Raw genomic sequence first — 14,686 nt, forward strand, 5'->3', positions numbered from 1 at the left:
TTTCCTGGAAGAATTCTGGGGCCTGAGGAAGAGGCATTTCTTTGTTTTATAAACAAACACAGGGGATGGCGCTCCTTTTCTTATTCATTCCCTCTGTCAGCTTGAGAAGTGCATTTGGAATACTCCCTTTCTGCTGTTTTTAAATCTCAAATAGCTTTCTATACCCTGCCCCTCTTGGTTTTCTTTACCCTTTGAAAAGTTACTTCTAGTGCCCAAAACATGAAATGATCATTCATCGTTTCACGTGGATAGCTTTTCCCCTTCTTTTTCTTTTCTTGTATCTCTAACAAACCAGGGTCCCTGTTAAATATTCTTAGAAGAATATTTAAGAAGAATTTAAGAAGAGGGTAGACTTGACAATTAAGCCCCCTTAGCTTACGAATTCTTATATATTAAGAATATTTAAGAAGAATTCTTTCATTAAGATTTTGTTACAGTCTTAGGGTTGTTATTCACCCTGATTCATTTTCATCACACCATGTAAGAGCCAAGTAGGAGAGAGTATAGGAACCCCAGAGAACCAAGGATTAGGGACCTTCTTTCCCTCCAAGGCTTCAACCTCTGACCCAACATAATACCTGCCTATGATGCTATGGTTTTTCCTGTGGTCATGTATGGATGTGAGAGTTGGACTGTGAAGAAGGCTGAGCGCCGAAGAATTGATGCTTTTGAACTGTGGTGTTGGAGAAGACTCTTGAGAGTCCCTTGGACTGCAAGGAGATCCAACCAGTCCATTCTGAAGGAGATCAGCTCTGCGATTTCTTTGGAAGGAATGATGCTAAAGCTGAAACTCCAGTACTTTGGCCACCTCATGCGAAGAGTTGATTCATTGGAAAAGACCCTGATGCTGGGAGGGATTGGGGGCAGGAGGAGAATGGGACGACAGACGATGAGATGGCTGGATGGCATCACTGACTCGATGGACGTGAGTCTGAGTGAACTCCAGGAGTTGGTGATGGACAGGGAGGCCTGGCGTGCTGCGATTCATGGGGTCACAAAGAGTCGGCCACGACTGAGTGACTGATCTGATCTGATCTGATCTGATGATGATTATTTTAAGAGGAGGCTTCCAGTTTCCAAACAAATTGGTCAACTATCTCTAAGTGGACAAAATTGCAATGTAACCGAATAGGATCCTACAGGGCCTTCTCAGGACAGAACCCCCCCCCCAGTGTCCTCTGCTGCAGCTCCTTCCAGAGGTACCTAAATAACAGTATCTGATGCACAGTCTTGAGCTATGTCACAGATACTAAAACCACCACCAAAATGGAAGGAATTAACTACTTGATGATCATGCACCCCCAGACCCACTGGTACCTAAGAATTGATAAGGTAAACCACCCTGTTACCTGAAATCAACCAATCAGAACTGTGCACCAGCTGACCACATACCCTGTAACCCCTTCCCTCACCGGGCCTTTAAAAATGCTTTGCTGAAATCCACCTGGGTGTTTGGGGGGTTTCAGAGCATAAGTCACCCATCCCTGTGTTGGCACCTTTACAGTAAAGGCTGCACATCCCTTCATCACAACCCGGTGTCAGTAGATTGGCCTTACAGTGCACAGGCAAGCCCCGGACTCAAGTTTGGTCAATAAGAGCGAGGGTAGACGACATTTAAGTCCCCTTAGCTTCATCCCATATGGGCTTCCCTGGTGGCTCAGATGGTAAAGAATCTGCCTGCAGTGCAGGAGATCAGGTTCGATCCGTGGGTTGGGAAGATCCCCTGGAAAAGGGAATGGCAACCTACTCCAGTATTCGTGCCTGGAGAATCCTATAGACAGAAGAGCCTGGCAGGCTACAGTCCACAGGGTCACAAAGAGTCGGCCATAACTGAGCAACTAACACTACCGCTACTACCTTCATCCTGCATGAGAATGGACTGCCTACTAACTGCTGCTGAAACCATAGGCACAAACGCGATGACTGTTCTGCCTCTGCATAAATTCTGGACAGGAAAGAGGGTTCATCAAAATGTTCGGGAACCACTGAAGAAAACCACCCACCTTGACCAGGCAAGACGATAACCACTTGCATGAGTTGTCTCACAACAGGAGGGTCCTGATAAGGAACGGGGTGCTGCCCCAAAAAACTAATCAGAAGAATTTGGGAGGGGCCCAAAGGAGGGAGGAGATGCCACCCTATAATGTGAGCCAGCTTCCCAGAAACTGTCATGCCAGAATCCATCATGGCTGAGAGATGTGCATGCCACCAGGGAGGACCCTGAGTCAGACCAGGCATGAGCCAAACAAGATGACTCCTCATGACTATGAAACCTCAGACCGTGGGCTCTGGCAGAGAGGCCCTCCTGGGTTCCCTTACTGCTGCTCTCCACCTGGGCCCCACTTCCCTATCAAGCCTCTTGCTTTGTCAGCACATGTGTCTCCTTGGACAGTTCATTTCCAACTGCAAGACAAGAGCCCACTTTCAAGCCCACTTTCCAACTGCTAGACAAGACCCACCTGCAGGGGGTCCCCCTTCCTATAATAAATATATTTCCCTAAACCCAGTGTCTCTGTTGATAAATCACTGGGCTTTCTGCTGCCTGGCTGAAGGTAGGTGGTTGCAAAATGACTTCAATTTCAGTAGCTAAGGAAACACAGGGCCTAGAATCAAACTACCAGTAAGTCATATTCCTAGGGCTCCTGGGTCATATTTTTATCAATAATTAAACTGATTTTTAAACCATTCTGTAAGTATAAAAGCACACTACCTAAAGCAAAACACATCCATCAGGACTCATGGGGACAAAAATAACATCTCTCTCTCTCAGTACGTTGAGAGGATCAGAGTGAGACGAGTATCTGTATAAAACACCCAGATGCTACGCTTGGTGCATAACAGGCAGGCAATAAAAATACACAGTAGGTAGAGTTCTACTGTTTCTAGGGAGTCTGTGGACCAAGGGTAATTAGACCATCAGCAAATATGCTGAAACCCTCGCCCTGCGCATACTTACTGCGTCTCTGCTCCCAGCAGCATCTCCACTTTCTCATTTGCGTGGTTACTAAGGACGGTCAGCGTAAAGAGGTGACTGGCAGAGTTCTGTCTTGAATAAAGCATTGTGGAGCTGTTCTTCCCTGGAGAAGAATTAAGCTCTTCACTGTCACAAGACTCCACCAGTAGCTGATCTCTTAAAGAATAATCATTGACATTGTAACTTTCTTCACTGTAAAGAAAAGGGAAAAAGAACGTTATCAGGAATTCAGTGGATGAGACTGTGACACTGTCGATTTTCAAGTCACACTTTGGGGGACGTGGAGGGGAAGGGAAGGAGGACAGGGAGAAAAGGATTTATTTTAAATAGGAATTGAACTCTGAATTATTCCTACTGATTCTGAGTCAGTAATGTGTGCTCATTCACTTCAGTTGTGTCCAACTCTCTGTGACCCCATGGACCGGAGCCCGCCAGGCTCCTCTGTCCATCGGATTCTCCAGGCAAGAATACTGGAGATCTTCAGACCCAGGGGCTGAACCCACATGTGTGCTCATTCACTTCAGTTGTGTCCAACTCTCTGTGACCCCATGGACTGGAGCCCGCCAGGCTCCTCTGTCCATGGGATTCTCCAGGCAAGAATACTGGAGATCTTCAGACCCAGGAGCTAAACCCACATGTGTTATGTCTCCTGCATTGGCAGGCGGGTTCTTTACCTCTGAGCCGCCTGGGAAGCCCTATGAGTCAGTATAACCCTCCAAAATGAAAACCTGTTAATTACTATTTTTCTGTTGTATACTGAATTGTATCTTAGGTATCAAAGCAATATCAGGACTCCCCTGGTGGTCCAGTGGCTAAGAGTCTATGCTCTCAATGTAGGGGACCTGGGTTCAGTCCCTGGTCAGGGAACTAGATTGCACACGTCACAACTAAAGATCCCAAGTGCTGTAACTATGACCTGATGCAGCCAAATAAATATTTTTTTAAATAATTAAAAGCAATATTAAAAACAATTATTAAACCCCCCAGGTTTCCTTTTCCACTATCCTGGCATTGCTGCAAAAAGTAAAACATACAGACATCATGGTACTGCTTGAACAGCTACTCCCGTCTCACCTCCATCTGCAGGATGAGATCTACTCACACTCTGGGTGGCAAGGCCGCACTACCAGCCTCCAAACCACCAGGCACAGGAGGGAAGACCAGTCCTCTGGCAAGACCCCCAACCCTTCCTCCCAGCATGCACAGCCTCACCACCTGCTTCAGAAAGCACCCACTGATCCCACCACACCCTCTATCCCTGCTTGTGCCCCAGACTGGCCCCCTGGTGGTCTTCATTCCCCCGGATGCACTCTCACCTGCACAGCCTAAGCACGTGCCTAATTGGGCCTCACCTCCCCAAACCTTCAGCTGGTTGCCAAACCCTTCCACTGAGTCTTCTGGAAATCCAGCTAAATCTTCTAAATCCTCAGCCTCTTCTCTGAGCTCTCTCTCTTTACCTTCTTGCCTTAACAGATACTAGGCTCCTTCTAAAGAGCACCGCCTCCCTAGAAGGCTTTCCACCTGCTTGAGTTTCGTTATTCCAGACAACAATCACTTCCTCCTCCCAGAATGCCCCCCAGTTTTGTGCTCATGCCATCAGTCTCTATTTTATCATCAAAGTCATCTCCAGGCCCCTGGATCCTGCCTCATCCTCATTCATGAGTGTAGCTGCTGGCTTCCTGGTACTGTCCAACACTCCTTTCTTGAATTTCCATGCGGCAATCCTTCCACAATCCTGGCCTCTCAGTTCCTTGATTTCCCCTTCAAGGATCGACCCTGTTATCACCAACTGCAACCTCTCTTCAATCCCAATGTCAAAACCACTTCCTAACTAGCCCTGCTAGTCTCTTTGACTCATCTCTTCCAATCCTCAACCCCCAAAATTTTAAGCCACCATTCTAACAACCCATTGATTCCACCGCCTTTCCCTCCATCCTTGAACCCTCATGTCCTCTCATTCACTCTTATTCAATTATCCAACTTGAATTTCCTGATACCTAGTTATATAATCACTCCTTGTATACAGTCATTTTCTTGGCAAATCCAACTCTAGTTAGATACAGCTCTCCTCTATCTCTGTCTGTCCTCACAGTTGAACATGGCAGAGCTCAAAAATAACTGGTGAATAAATGGATGACCATGCAATACATTCTAATGCATTCTAAGAACCATATTGAGCAATTAACTTACCTAATAACAAATGCAAATGTATGAACTCAGGAGAGCTAAGAAAAGTCCTAGTGCTTAACTATACTAGGAAATTTCAAAAAAGGCCATTTTGCTCAAGATTTCTGAGAAATTTTTTCATCTGGTAGTGGGCATCTGTCAACCATTCCCTTGTAACTCTCCTTTAAAAACTTTATGGTCTTTTTAAAATTTAGTTTGATAGATCCTTCCCCCACCCCAAACCAGCAAATACAGTTGTATCATCCAAAAAAATGCCTTTTGATCAAGGCTGTTTGTTGCTAGGGTAATAATCTGTATTAACTGGAAGTTCACAAGGCAACATCATCTCTGAAACCTACTGAGACTGCATACTGACCAGCACAACTGTCCTCAGAATATATAAAATATTTCTTATATCAAAATGAGGGTTATCAAAGTTCATGTGACTTTTATAAAAGGAGGAAGCAGGAGGAAATATAACAATATTATATTTTTTAAAGATCTTGTGTACCAGAACCAAAGCAGTCAATTTTGGGCAAAGCAGGTGTGGGGTTGCAGCCTGCAGGCCTACAAGCCTCGTAGTTGCCCAGCCTCAAGACAGACCCAGCAATGACAGAGACGTCAATGGTTTATGGGAGAGGGGATCTCACATCTGAAACAGAAGGGTCCCAGAGTGACAAGTGTGTTGCAGGCGGCAAGTAGACCAGGGCAGCAGTCTTCAGTGCTCGGGGGGAAAAGCTACCATTTACAGGGGGAAGTGACATCAAGTGGGCTCACTGGTTTCCATGAAAATGTCCCTCACAGCACCTCTGGTTAACAATCGTCATGAAGGCAGATGTTTCCCTTAACAGACTAGCATGTGGAGCTGTTCTGGCCAAAGGATCAGAACAATCACCAGCTGGGGCAGTGGGCAAGCACATTCCTGTGAGTTGGGTATAGGTGAGGGAGGGATCCAGCAGGGCATGTACAGAGAATAAGAGAATAGCCATCTTTAGTGGCCTGACCATACAGCAGGTAAGGCTTATAATACTGTCTAGACATCTGAGACACAGATTTAATAAAATCCAGGACTCAGGATAAGACCAAAAGGAAAAAGAATAAAAACGAAAGCAAAACCTCAACAAGAGCTGCAAAAACGAAAGAAAAAAAAAAAATATGAAGCCTTCTTTTGTACTGTCCTCTCTCTGCACCCCTGAGCTACTGTCTTGGTCCAACTCACAAGCTTAAAAAGATCATCTTTTAGTTAAAATCATTTCCAGTTAAAAACAATTCTGCTCAGAGAACTCCAAGCTCCCTAATACTGTGCACATGGAGTATTTAGGCAGTGCCCTATGCCAGGACATTGCATAGGTATTCTCTGTATTCCCAAAGAAATAAAAGGCAAAGAAATCTGCATGCTATGAAGGCATCATTCAAGATGATGCAAATTCCGAAAAGGCTTCAGCATAAAGTGGCTTTACTTACTAGATGGTCCCCAACAGGATTCCAAACCAAGAGTTCATAGGAAACTCATGCAAATGGACATGAATAAGCTACTTAAATCTTTTTTTTTCCCCTCTTAATTTTCAGAGTTATTACCCCCTGTGTTTGCCTAAATGCAAACAATATCAGCTAGTGTGTTTCACTGATGTGTTGAATCTCTGACCTCAGGAGTAGGTAATTAGAGACAGAAGAAGAAGAAAAATTAATAGAATTTGTTTAAATTGTTCTCTTAAGCCATGACAACTACAATCCCCTTAAGACCTGGGGTGCCCATTTGACCCAGTTTATGCCTGTTGTCCTCTCAAATGTTCAGCCGGGATGGTAAAGAGCGGCCACCTCATTTATAGCCATGCGAGTTCACCTCAAGATATCTGGTTTCCGCATATCTGGGTCACTGAACTTTCCCACTGTTCTAACTTCTGTATCCAAAATAGGGCACAGGAAACAAGTGTGCTGTTTCCTTAACTGATTCAATAGCAGTCACCCAATATCATTATTTTATCTAGACCTGCGAATGTCTTCATTATGTAATAAATAATGTCCACAGCTTCTTCACCCCTCCTTTAACTCACTTAATATAAAAAAAAACTTGATTTAACAGTAGTCAAGTAAGCTATTTATCCTTGTCAGCTACTATTCAAACCCAAAGGAATAAACAAGGAAAAGGAACTCGCTCTTGCTAGCATGTTTGTGCTCTCTCACACAAAATACACACTCACACAATCTCATAAAGGTTCAAATTACTATCTCCCCCTCTCCAAATCTGCTGAATACTGAGTGAATTTCATTCTCCTGATGACAACCAGCACCTACTAACTCTCTCACACTAATACAAAAGGATAACTGTTAAAATATGTGCTTAAGGATTTCTCTGGTAGTACAGGGACTAAGAAGGTGCCTACCAACGGAGCAGACACAGGTTTGATCCCTGGTCCGGTAAGATACCACACGCCTTGGAGCAACTAAGCCCGTATACCTAGAGCCCGTGCTCCACAACACGAAGCCACTGCAATGAGAAACCTCTGCACCGCCACAAAGAGTTAGCCCCTGCTGGCTGCAGCTAGAGCAAGCCTGTGTGCAGCAAGGAAGACCCAGTGCAGCCCAAAATAAATAAATAATGATAAAAATACGTGCATAAGCAGAAGAGGGGGGAATCCAGAGACAGACGCAGCCATTCACAACCCCATTCCCTCCTCTGCTGACCCACCTGTGTCCAGTAAAGTATAAAACAAGCTCAGCTGGGTTGGGAAAGATCCCCCTTCCCTAAGGGAAGTCGATGCTAATCAGACTTCCCCATGTTTGTTTCTTTCATTAGCAAACATATGGTTTCATAGCCTCTGAAACAATCTGGATCATGTATTTAGGAAGTTAAACTGCTCAGAAAAAGGCAAATGGAAAAACCACCTTTCCTTGAGCGGAGCAGTTTACACGTAGACTTCCTCTAATTGTCTTAGCCGCACTCCAAGTTTACCAGCTGCTCATCAAAGAGCAGACGCTTTGTGCAAGCACAGCCTCCTATCAGGCGCAGCAATCAAATCGATACAAGGCTGTGGCTCTGTGGCATAAACAATGATGGGTCTCCCTGTCGAAACTTACAGTCCTAGTATACTTACAGTCCTAGTAACCTTTGGGAAGCCTTTTCTTTTTTTAACATGATAAAAAACTATCAGAAGAGAATGGGATATGGTGGTAAATAAATACCTCAATTATTCTTCCCTCAGAAGGCATTCTTTTGTTAAGCAGCTCAGATACTGTTTGGTTCTACTGCATGCAACCTAGCAGCATGCACTGAATACTTTTCAGCCCATGATACACCTTTTCTGAGAATAGTTGATTCTTAAAGTGAATATTAGGGAGCACTTTTAACTTTCTCTCCTGTCAATTTCTATAAAAGTTGGAATGCTTTCATGATGGGCATATATTTGAAAAAATAAAGCAAAAGTATTAGTCGCTCAGTTGTGCCTGACTCTCTGGAACCCCATCGACTGTAGCCTGCCAGACTCCTCTGTCTGTGGGATTTCCCAGGCAAGAACACTACAGTGGGTTTCCATTTCCTTCTCCAGGGGATCTTCCCTACCCAAGGATCGAACCTGGGTATCCCGCATTGCAGGCAGTCTTTACCATTACCCAGGAAGACCTGGGCATATATTTATTACTTTTAAATAAGGGCAACATTTACAACTTCATACATGCATGAAGTAAAAGTCGCTCAGATGTGTCCGACTCTTTGCATCCCCATGGACTATACAGTCCATGGAATTCTCCAGGCCAGAATACTGGAGTGGGTAGCCTTTTTGTTCTCCAGGGAATCTTCCCAACCCAGGGATCAAACCCAGGTCTCCCGCATTGCAGGCAGGTTCTTTACCAGCTGAGTTACTAGAGAAGCCCACATACATGCATGATGCTAAGTCGCTCAATTGTGTCTGACTCTTTGTGACCCTGTGGACTCTAGCCAACCAGGTTCCTCTGTCCATAGGGATTCTCCAGGCAAGAATACCGGAGTGGGTTGCCAATTCCTCCTCCAGAGAGATCTTCCCAACCCAGCCATCAAACCCCCATCTCCTGTGTCTCTTGCTTTGTAGGCGGGTTCTTTACCGCTGAGCCACTGGGGAAGCCGGTTGCATACAACATACATTTTTAGAATACCAAATTTTACATATTTAGAATATTTAAAATAAAATTTACATATTCAGAATACCAACTTTTAGAATACCAAAGCTGAATGTGTATACACACATTAGTGAGTGCAGGATGACAGACACCCAGCTCAGCACAGGACTTACTTTGGGAAGCAGGGGGAGAAAGAAGGGATGATGATGAAGAGGCTCTAGGTAAACCTGCAATATTATATCAGGACTTTTTTTTTTTTTTAAGAGACCTGGCAGTGATATAGCAGGGGAAAAAAAAAAAAAAAAACTTGTATCTGTTAAACCTGGATTATAGGCATGTTGGTGGTGGTGGTGGTTTAGTCACTAAGTATGTCTGACTCTTACAACCCCATGGACTGTAGCCTGCCAGTCTCCTCTGTCCATGGGATTCTCCAGGCAAGAATATTAGAGTGGGTTGCCATTTAGTGTTTGATAATTTTCTGTACATTTGAAATATTTTGCAATTCAAGGTAAAAAAAAATCTAAATAATAAACGCATAGACGTGAAGACTGTCAGCATTCCAGGTTTTCTGTGGATGCCTGAGGGTACAGGTGAAGGGACTCTTGGGCAATGGAATATTTTTTGCCTTACAAACAACTGATTACTTGCAGATAACATCATTGACTGAAATATATTACAAGGTAAGAGTGAATTCACTAAAATGGCTGGGTTAAAAAAAGGCTTTTCCATATATGAATAACACTCAGAAAATATAATGGAAGAAGCTCTTATTTATAATAGACACAAAACCCACAAAAGATTTAGAATTTTAAATTGAAGTTTCTTCTATATGAAGACAGACTTGAAATACTTTAGAAGAAGGCCTGAATGGATAGAAAAGTTTGATATTAAAGAGATATTAATTCTTCCTGAATTAATATATAATTTTAACATAATTTCCTTGAAAAATCTCGGTTTTGCAGGGGCAGAGAGGAGGGGGAATGGTCAAGCTGATTCTAAAATACGCAGAAAATAAACATCTAAGAACATCCAGATTGTGAAAAAAATGAGAGTGACTAGCCATATGATATATTAAGAACATATTCTAAAGCTACAGTAATTCAAAGACTGAGACTAATGGATATTAGTTGACAGAAGGAGCAGTGAAACAGAACAGTGGGTTCACAACTGACCCTAAATACATCTAGGAATTTTCTACATGATGTAAGTGATATTTCAAATCTGTGGAATATTGATCGTTTAATCAACAAATAATATTGGGACATCTGGAGAAACACCTGAAAAGTTTTAAGAAGCTGGATCCCAACTTCATTCCATTAATCAGGGTATTTCCTTGAACCCAAAGTACATAAGCATCATGAAGAAGAGGTGGTGATGGAATGAGTCTTTCTGTAGAGCCTTGTGATTAGAGATGAGCTTTTATACATGCAAATACCATAGGAAGAGTTTCCACCTCAACCCTTATGAGCAAACCTCTTAGGTACGTAACAAGGATGACCAGGAATGAGAAACAGGCTGGATAACCAAATGGAACCAGGAGTACAAAAGCAAAGACAGAGATGAGGAAAGCAAGAAGCGTTAGACTTTAAAAGACCAGCTTTCTCCATGCCCTGCTCAAGTCAGCCTTAACTGTCAGTTGTCTTACCTGCCACCTTGCATTTTTCTGGAACTTTCTTTCAGAACCAAAATCTGACAGACTAGAAGGAGAGCTTCCAATTATTCCTTTTGTAGAAGAATTAAATTTATAAGGAAAAATACAAGCAAGGATTACCCAAAACAAAACACAAGGATTTTCTGCCATCTATCGTCAAGAGTAAGATTTATTTTTACCTATTCAACACCTCCCTTTCCACAGGCTTTGTTTAAAACATGCATGCAGCTTCCCTGTCCTGAAAAAATCTTCCCTTGAATCTGTTGGTGAAAATACAAATGTCTACTGAGCTAGCAGCTGCCTGGCATTTTCTCAGACCCTTGTGCCCACCTACCAATGAAATCGCTCTCCAAAGTCATGATGGCCCATCACCCCAACAAACCCAGTAACCTGCATATCACCACTGCTCATCTAGGCACTTGACGAGGTTGAGCACATGTGACAACCTGAAACTCTTCCTCTCCTAATGCCTTCCACCACAGTTCTAAGTCATCCTTTTTTTTTAGTGGCCATACTCCAAGTTTCTCTCCTAGACACTCTTGCTTTCCTCAGGGATCTGTAATGGCTCTGCTATGCTCCCTGTATGTGGATTCACAGAAGTTCCTGGGGTTTTACAAAATCAAAGAGATTCTTCCCACTTCCCTTCAAGACATGTACAAGAATTCTTCCTCTGCAGATTTCAACTTGTTTCTCTTTCCCTTCTGAAAACATGATTGCTATTCCCACACTTGACTTTGTGCTCAACTGGAACAAGAACACCCTAGTTTAACATTTCTAGGAGGGAGGAGATAGGATTATGCTGAAGTCTACTTTGAAATTAAGAGGTTAAAACACTTTCTTCACAGTGACTGAAGTTGATTTTAATTTTAAATCTTGGTATTAGAATTATACAAATTTTTTTTACTAGAATAATATACAATTTTAAAGCCGTGAAGTACAGTATAACAGATAAGAGTATAGACTTGATTGAGCGTGTCTGGCTCAATTTCATCACTCATGCACTTTGTGATTTTGAGTAAGTTACTGATCCTTTCTATGTTTTCTCCTATGTAAAAAAATCTCCTGGGGATTACAATACCTCTTAGGATTGTTGGGAGGATTAAATGAAATAATACATTTATTATCTTTTTGCATGTAAAGCTCTTACAATCATGCATGGCTTACAGCAAATGTTGTTAGCTAGTATTTTAAATCTTCCTATAGAATATCATGCCTTTATACTGCTTGACATCTTGTTAAAAGCCTAATAATTATATGTACTTTGCAAATAAGCAAGTGGACTAAGCATAATTAGAGCCAAATACCTGGGTCAAAATATTCATTATTTGGCATAGGCTCCAACCAGCAAAACAAGGCATGAAATTTGCCCCAAAACTGGTTTCAAACAGCCTATGTGCTCAATGCCTCAAAATAATTATGAAGACCAACAAACACGCCACACACAGGTTATGAATATTTACTACAAGCCTTTATGAACAGTTTTTATTTCTCTTAGAATGAAACACTGAATGGAATTACTGGGTCATATGGTAGGTTGCTTAGCTTCTTAAGAAACTACTGGGCCACTTTCCAAAGTGGTTGCATCACTGTACATTCCGATAAGCAGTGTATTAGGGCTCCCGTTTCTCCACATCCTTATCAACGCCATCTTTGTCTTTATTATAGTCATCCTAGTGGCTGTGACCCTACTTATTTAACTTATATGCAGAGTACATCATGAGAAACACTGGACTGGAAGAAGCACAAGCTGGAATCAAGATTCCCGGGAGAAATATCAATAACCTCAGATATGCAGATGACACCACCCTTATGGCAGAAAGTGAAGAGGAACTAAAAAGCCTCTTGACGAAAGTGAAAGTGGAGAGTGAAAAAGTTGGCTTAAAGCTCAACATTCAGAAAACGAAGATCATGGCATCCGGTCCCATCACTTCATGGGAAATAGATGGGGAAACAGTGGAAACAGCGTCAGACTTTATTTTCTTGGGCTCCAAAATCACTGTAGATGGTGATTGCAGCCATGAAATTAAAAGACGCTTACTTCTTGGAAGGAAAGTTATGACCAACCTAGACAGCATATTAAAAAGCAGAGATATTACTTTGCCAACAAAGGTCCGTCTAGTCAAGGCTATGGTTTTTCCAGTAGTCGTGTATGGATGTGAGAGTTGGGACTGTCAAGAAAGCTGAGCGCTGAAGAATTGATGCTTTTGAATTGTGGTGTTGAAGAAGACTCTTGAGAGTCCCTTGGACTGCAAGGAGATCCAACCAGTCCATCCTAAAGGAGATCGGTCCTGGGTGTTCATTAGAAGGACTGATGCTGAAGCTGAAACTCCAATACTTTGGCCACCTTATGCGAAGAGTTGACTCATTGGAAAAGACCCTGATGCTGGGAGGGATTGGGGGCAGGAGGAGAAGGGGACAACAGAGGATGAGATGGCTGGATGGCATCACCAACTCGATGGACATGAGTTTGAGTGAACTCTGGGAGTTGGTGATGGACAGGGAGGCCTGGCGCGCTGTGATTCATGGGGTCGCAAAGAGCTGGACACGACTGAGCGACTGAACTGAACTGAGTGGCTGTGAAACCTAGTTTTGGTTTTAACTTTCATTTCCCTACTGACTAGTAATGTTGAGCATCTTTTCAAATGCTAAGACATTTAGATATCTTATTGGCTGAAATGTCTATTCAAATGTCTGCCCACTTAAAAATTGAGTTGTCTTACTTTTGAGTTTAAGAACTCTTTATGTAATCAGGGTAAAAGTCCCATATCAAGTATGGCTTGAAAATATTTTATCCCAGTCAGTGGTTTGTAAATTCATTTTCTTAGTTTTAAGGTCCACTTCATAGCACAGCCAGCTTTTAAAGGATAAAGACTAAGTCCAGTGGTTAAGAATCCACCTGCCAATGCAGGGGACATGGATTCCATTCCTGATCCGGGAAGACTCCATATGCAACTAAGTCTGTGCACCACAGCTACTGAACCAGCATTCTAGAGCCCACACGCCACAACCACTGAGCTCACATGACACACCTACTGAAGCCCCCTCACCCTAGAGCCCGTGCTCTGCAACAAGAGAAGCCACCGCAACGAGAAGCCCAAGCACCACAACAAAGAGTAGCCCCTGCTCACTGCAACTAGAGAAAGCCCATGCACGGCAAGGAAGACACAGCGCAGTCAAAAACAAAAAAGTAACTCTTAAAAAAGACTAGACTTCCAAAAACCCAGAAATGTTACACATTTTCTATTTCATTCTTGAGAACGTGACAAATAGTGGAGATGAGGGTCACATTTGTTGGTAAGAATCTGTTATGATTTACTGTCACCCAAAAAGACAGCCAGTGATTCACATAGGATCAGAAAGCCCCCAATCCAGGTTTATCGTCACTGACCTCTCCAAACGAAGGGAAAAACATACTGAACTCACTTCTATCAGCCACGAAGTTACAGTGTCTCCTAATCAAATACGAGGGATGTTACAAGACAACTGCTAATACAAACATGCACACATGAATCAGATCACCATACAAAAGAATAAAAGTTGATCAATGATTATCCCTCAGTCACTTGCCATCTGACACGGGTTCTTGATAGGAAGGGAGAGGCATGGTGTTAAATGCATTTACTCCTAAAGGCCACATTTCAGAGGCCATAATCCAGGTTTGGAGAAGGAAATGGCAACCCACTCCAATATTCTTGCCTTGAAAACTCCATGGACAGAGAAGCCTGGCGGGCTACGGTCCAGGAGGTTGCGAAAGGGTGGGACACGACTTAGCACCTAAACAACAACAACAATCCAGGTTTGGC

At 43.0% G+C, this 14,686-nt stretch overlaps 1 protein-coding gene across 3 annotated transcripts in view; it reads right to left on the reverse strand.

The window, feature by feature from the left end:
• The window catches only part of ARHGEF26 (Rho guanine nucleotide exchange factor 26), a 148,760-nt gene that overhangs the window by 25,938 nt on the left and 108,136 nt on the right, over nucleotides 1-14,686 (reverse strand). For all 3 annotated transcript variants that reach the window (XM_059885047.1, XM_005201797.5, NM_001205989.1), the window contains one exon: nucleotides 2,957-3,166. In XM_059885047.1, coding sequence (XP_059741030.1) covers nucleotides 2,957-3,166 — 210 coding nt within the window. The remainder of the gene's footprint in view (nucleotides 1-2,956; nucleotides 3,167-14,686) is intronic.

This window comes from Bos taurus, chromosome 1 (genome assembly GCF_002263795.3).
Source record: "Bos taurus isolate L1 Dominette 01449 registration number 42190680 breed Hereford chromosome 1, ARS-UCD2.0, whole genome shotgun sequence".
Classification (NCBI taxonomy): domain Eukaryota; kingdom Metazoa; phylum Chordata; class Mammalia; order Artiodactyla; family Bovidae; genus Bos; species Bos taurus.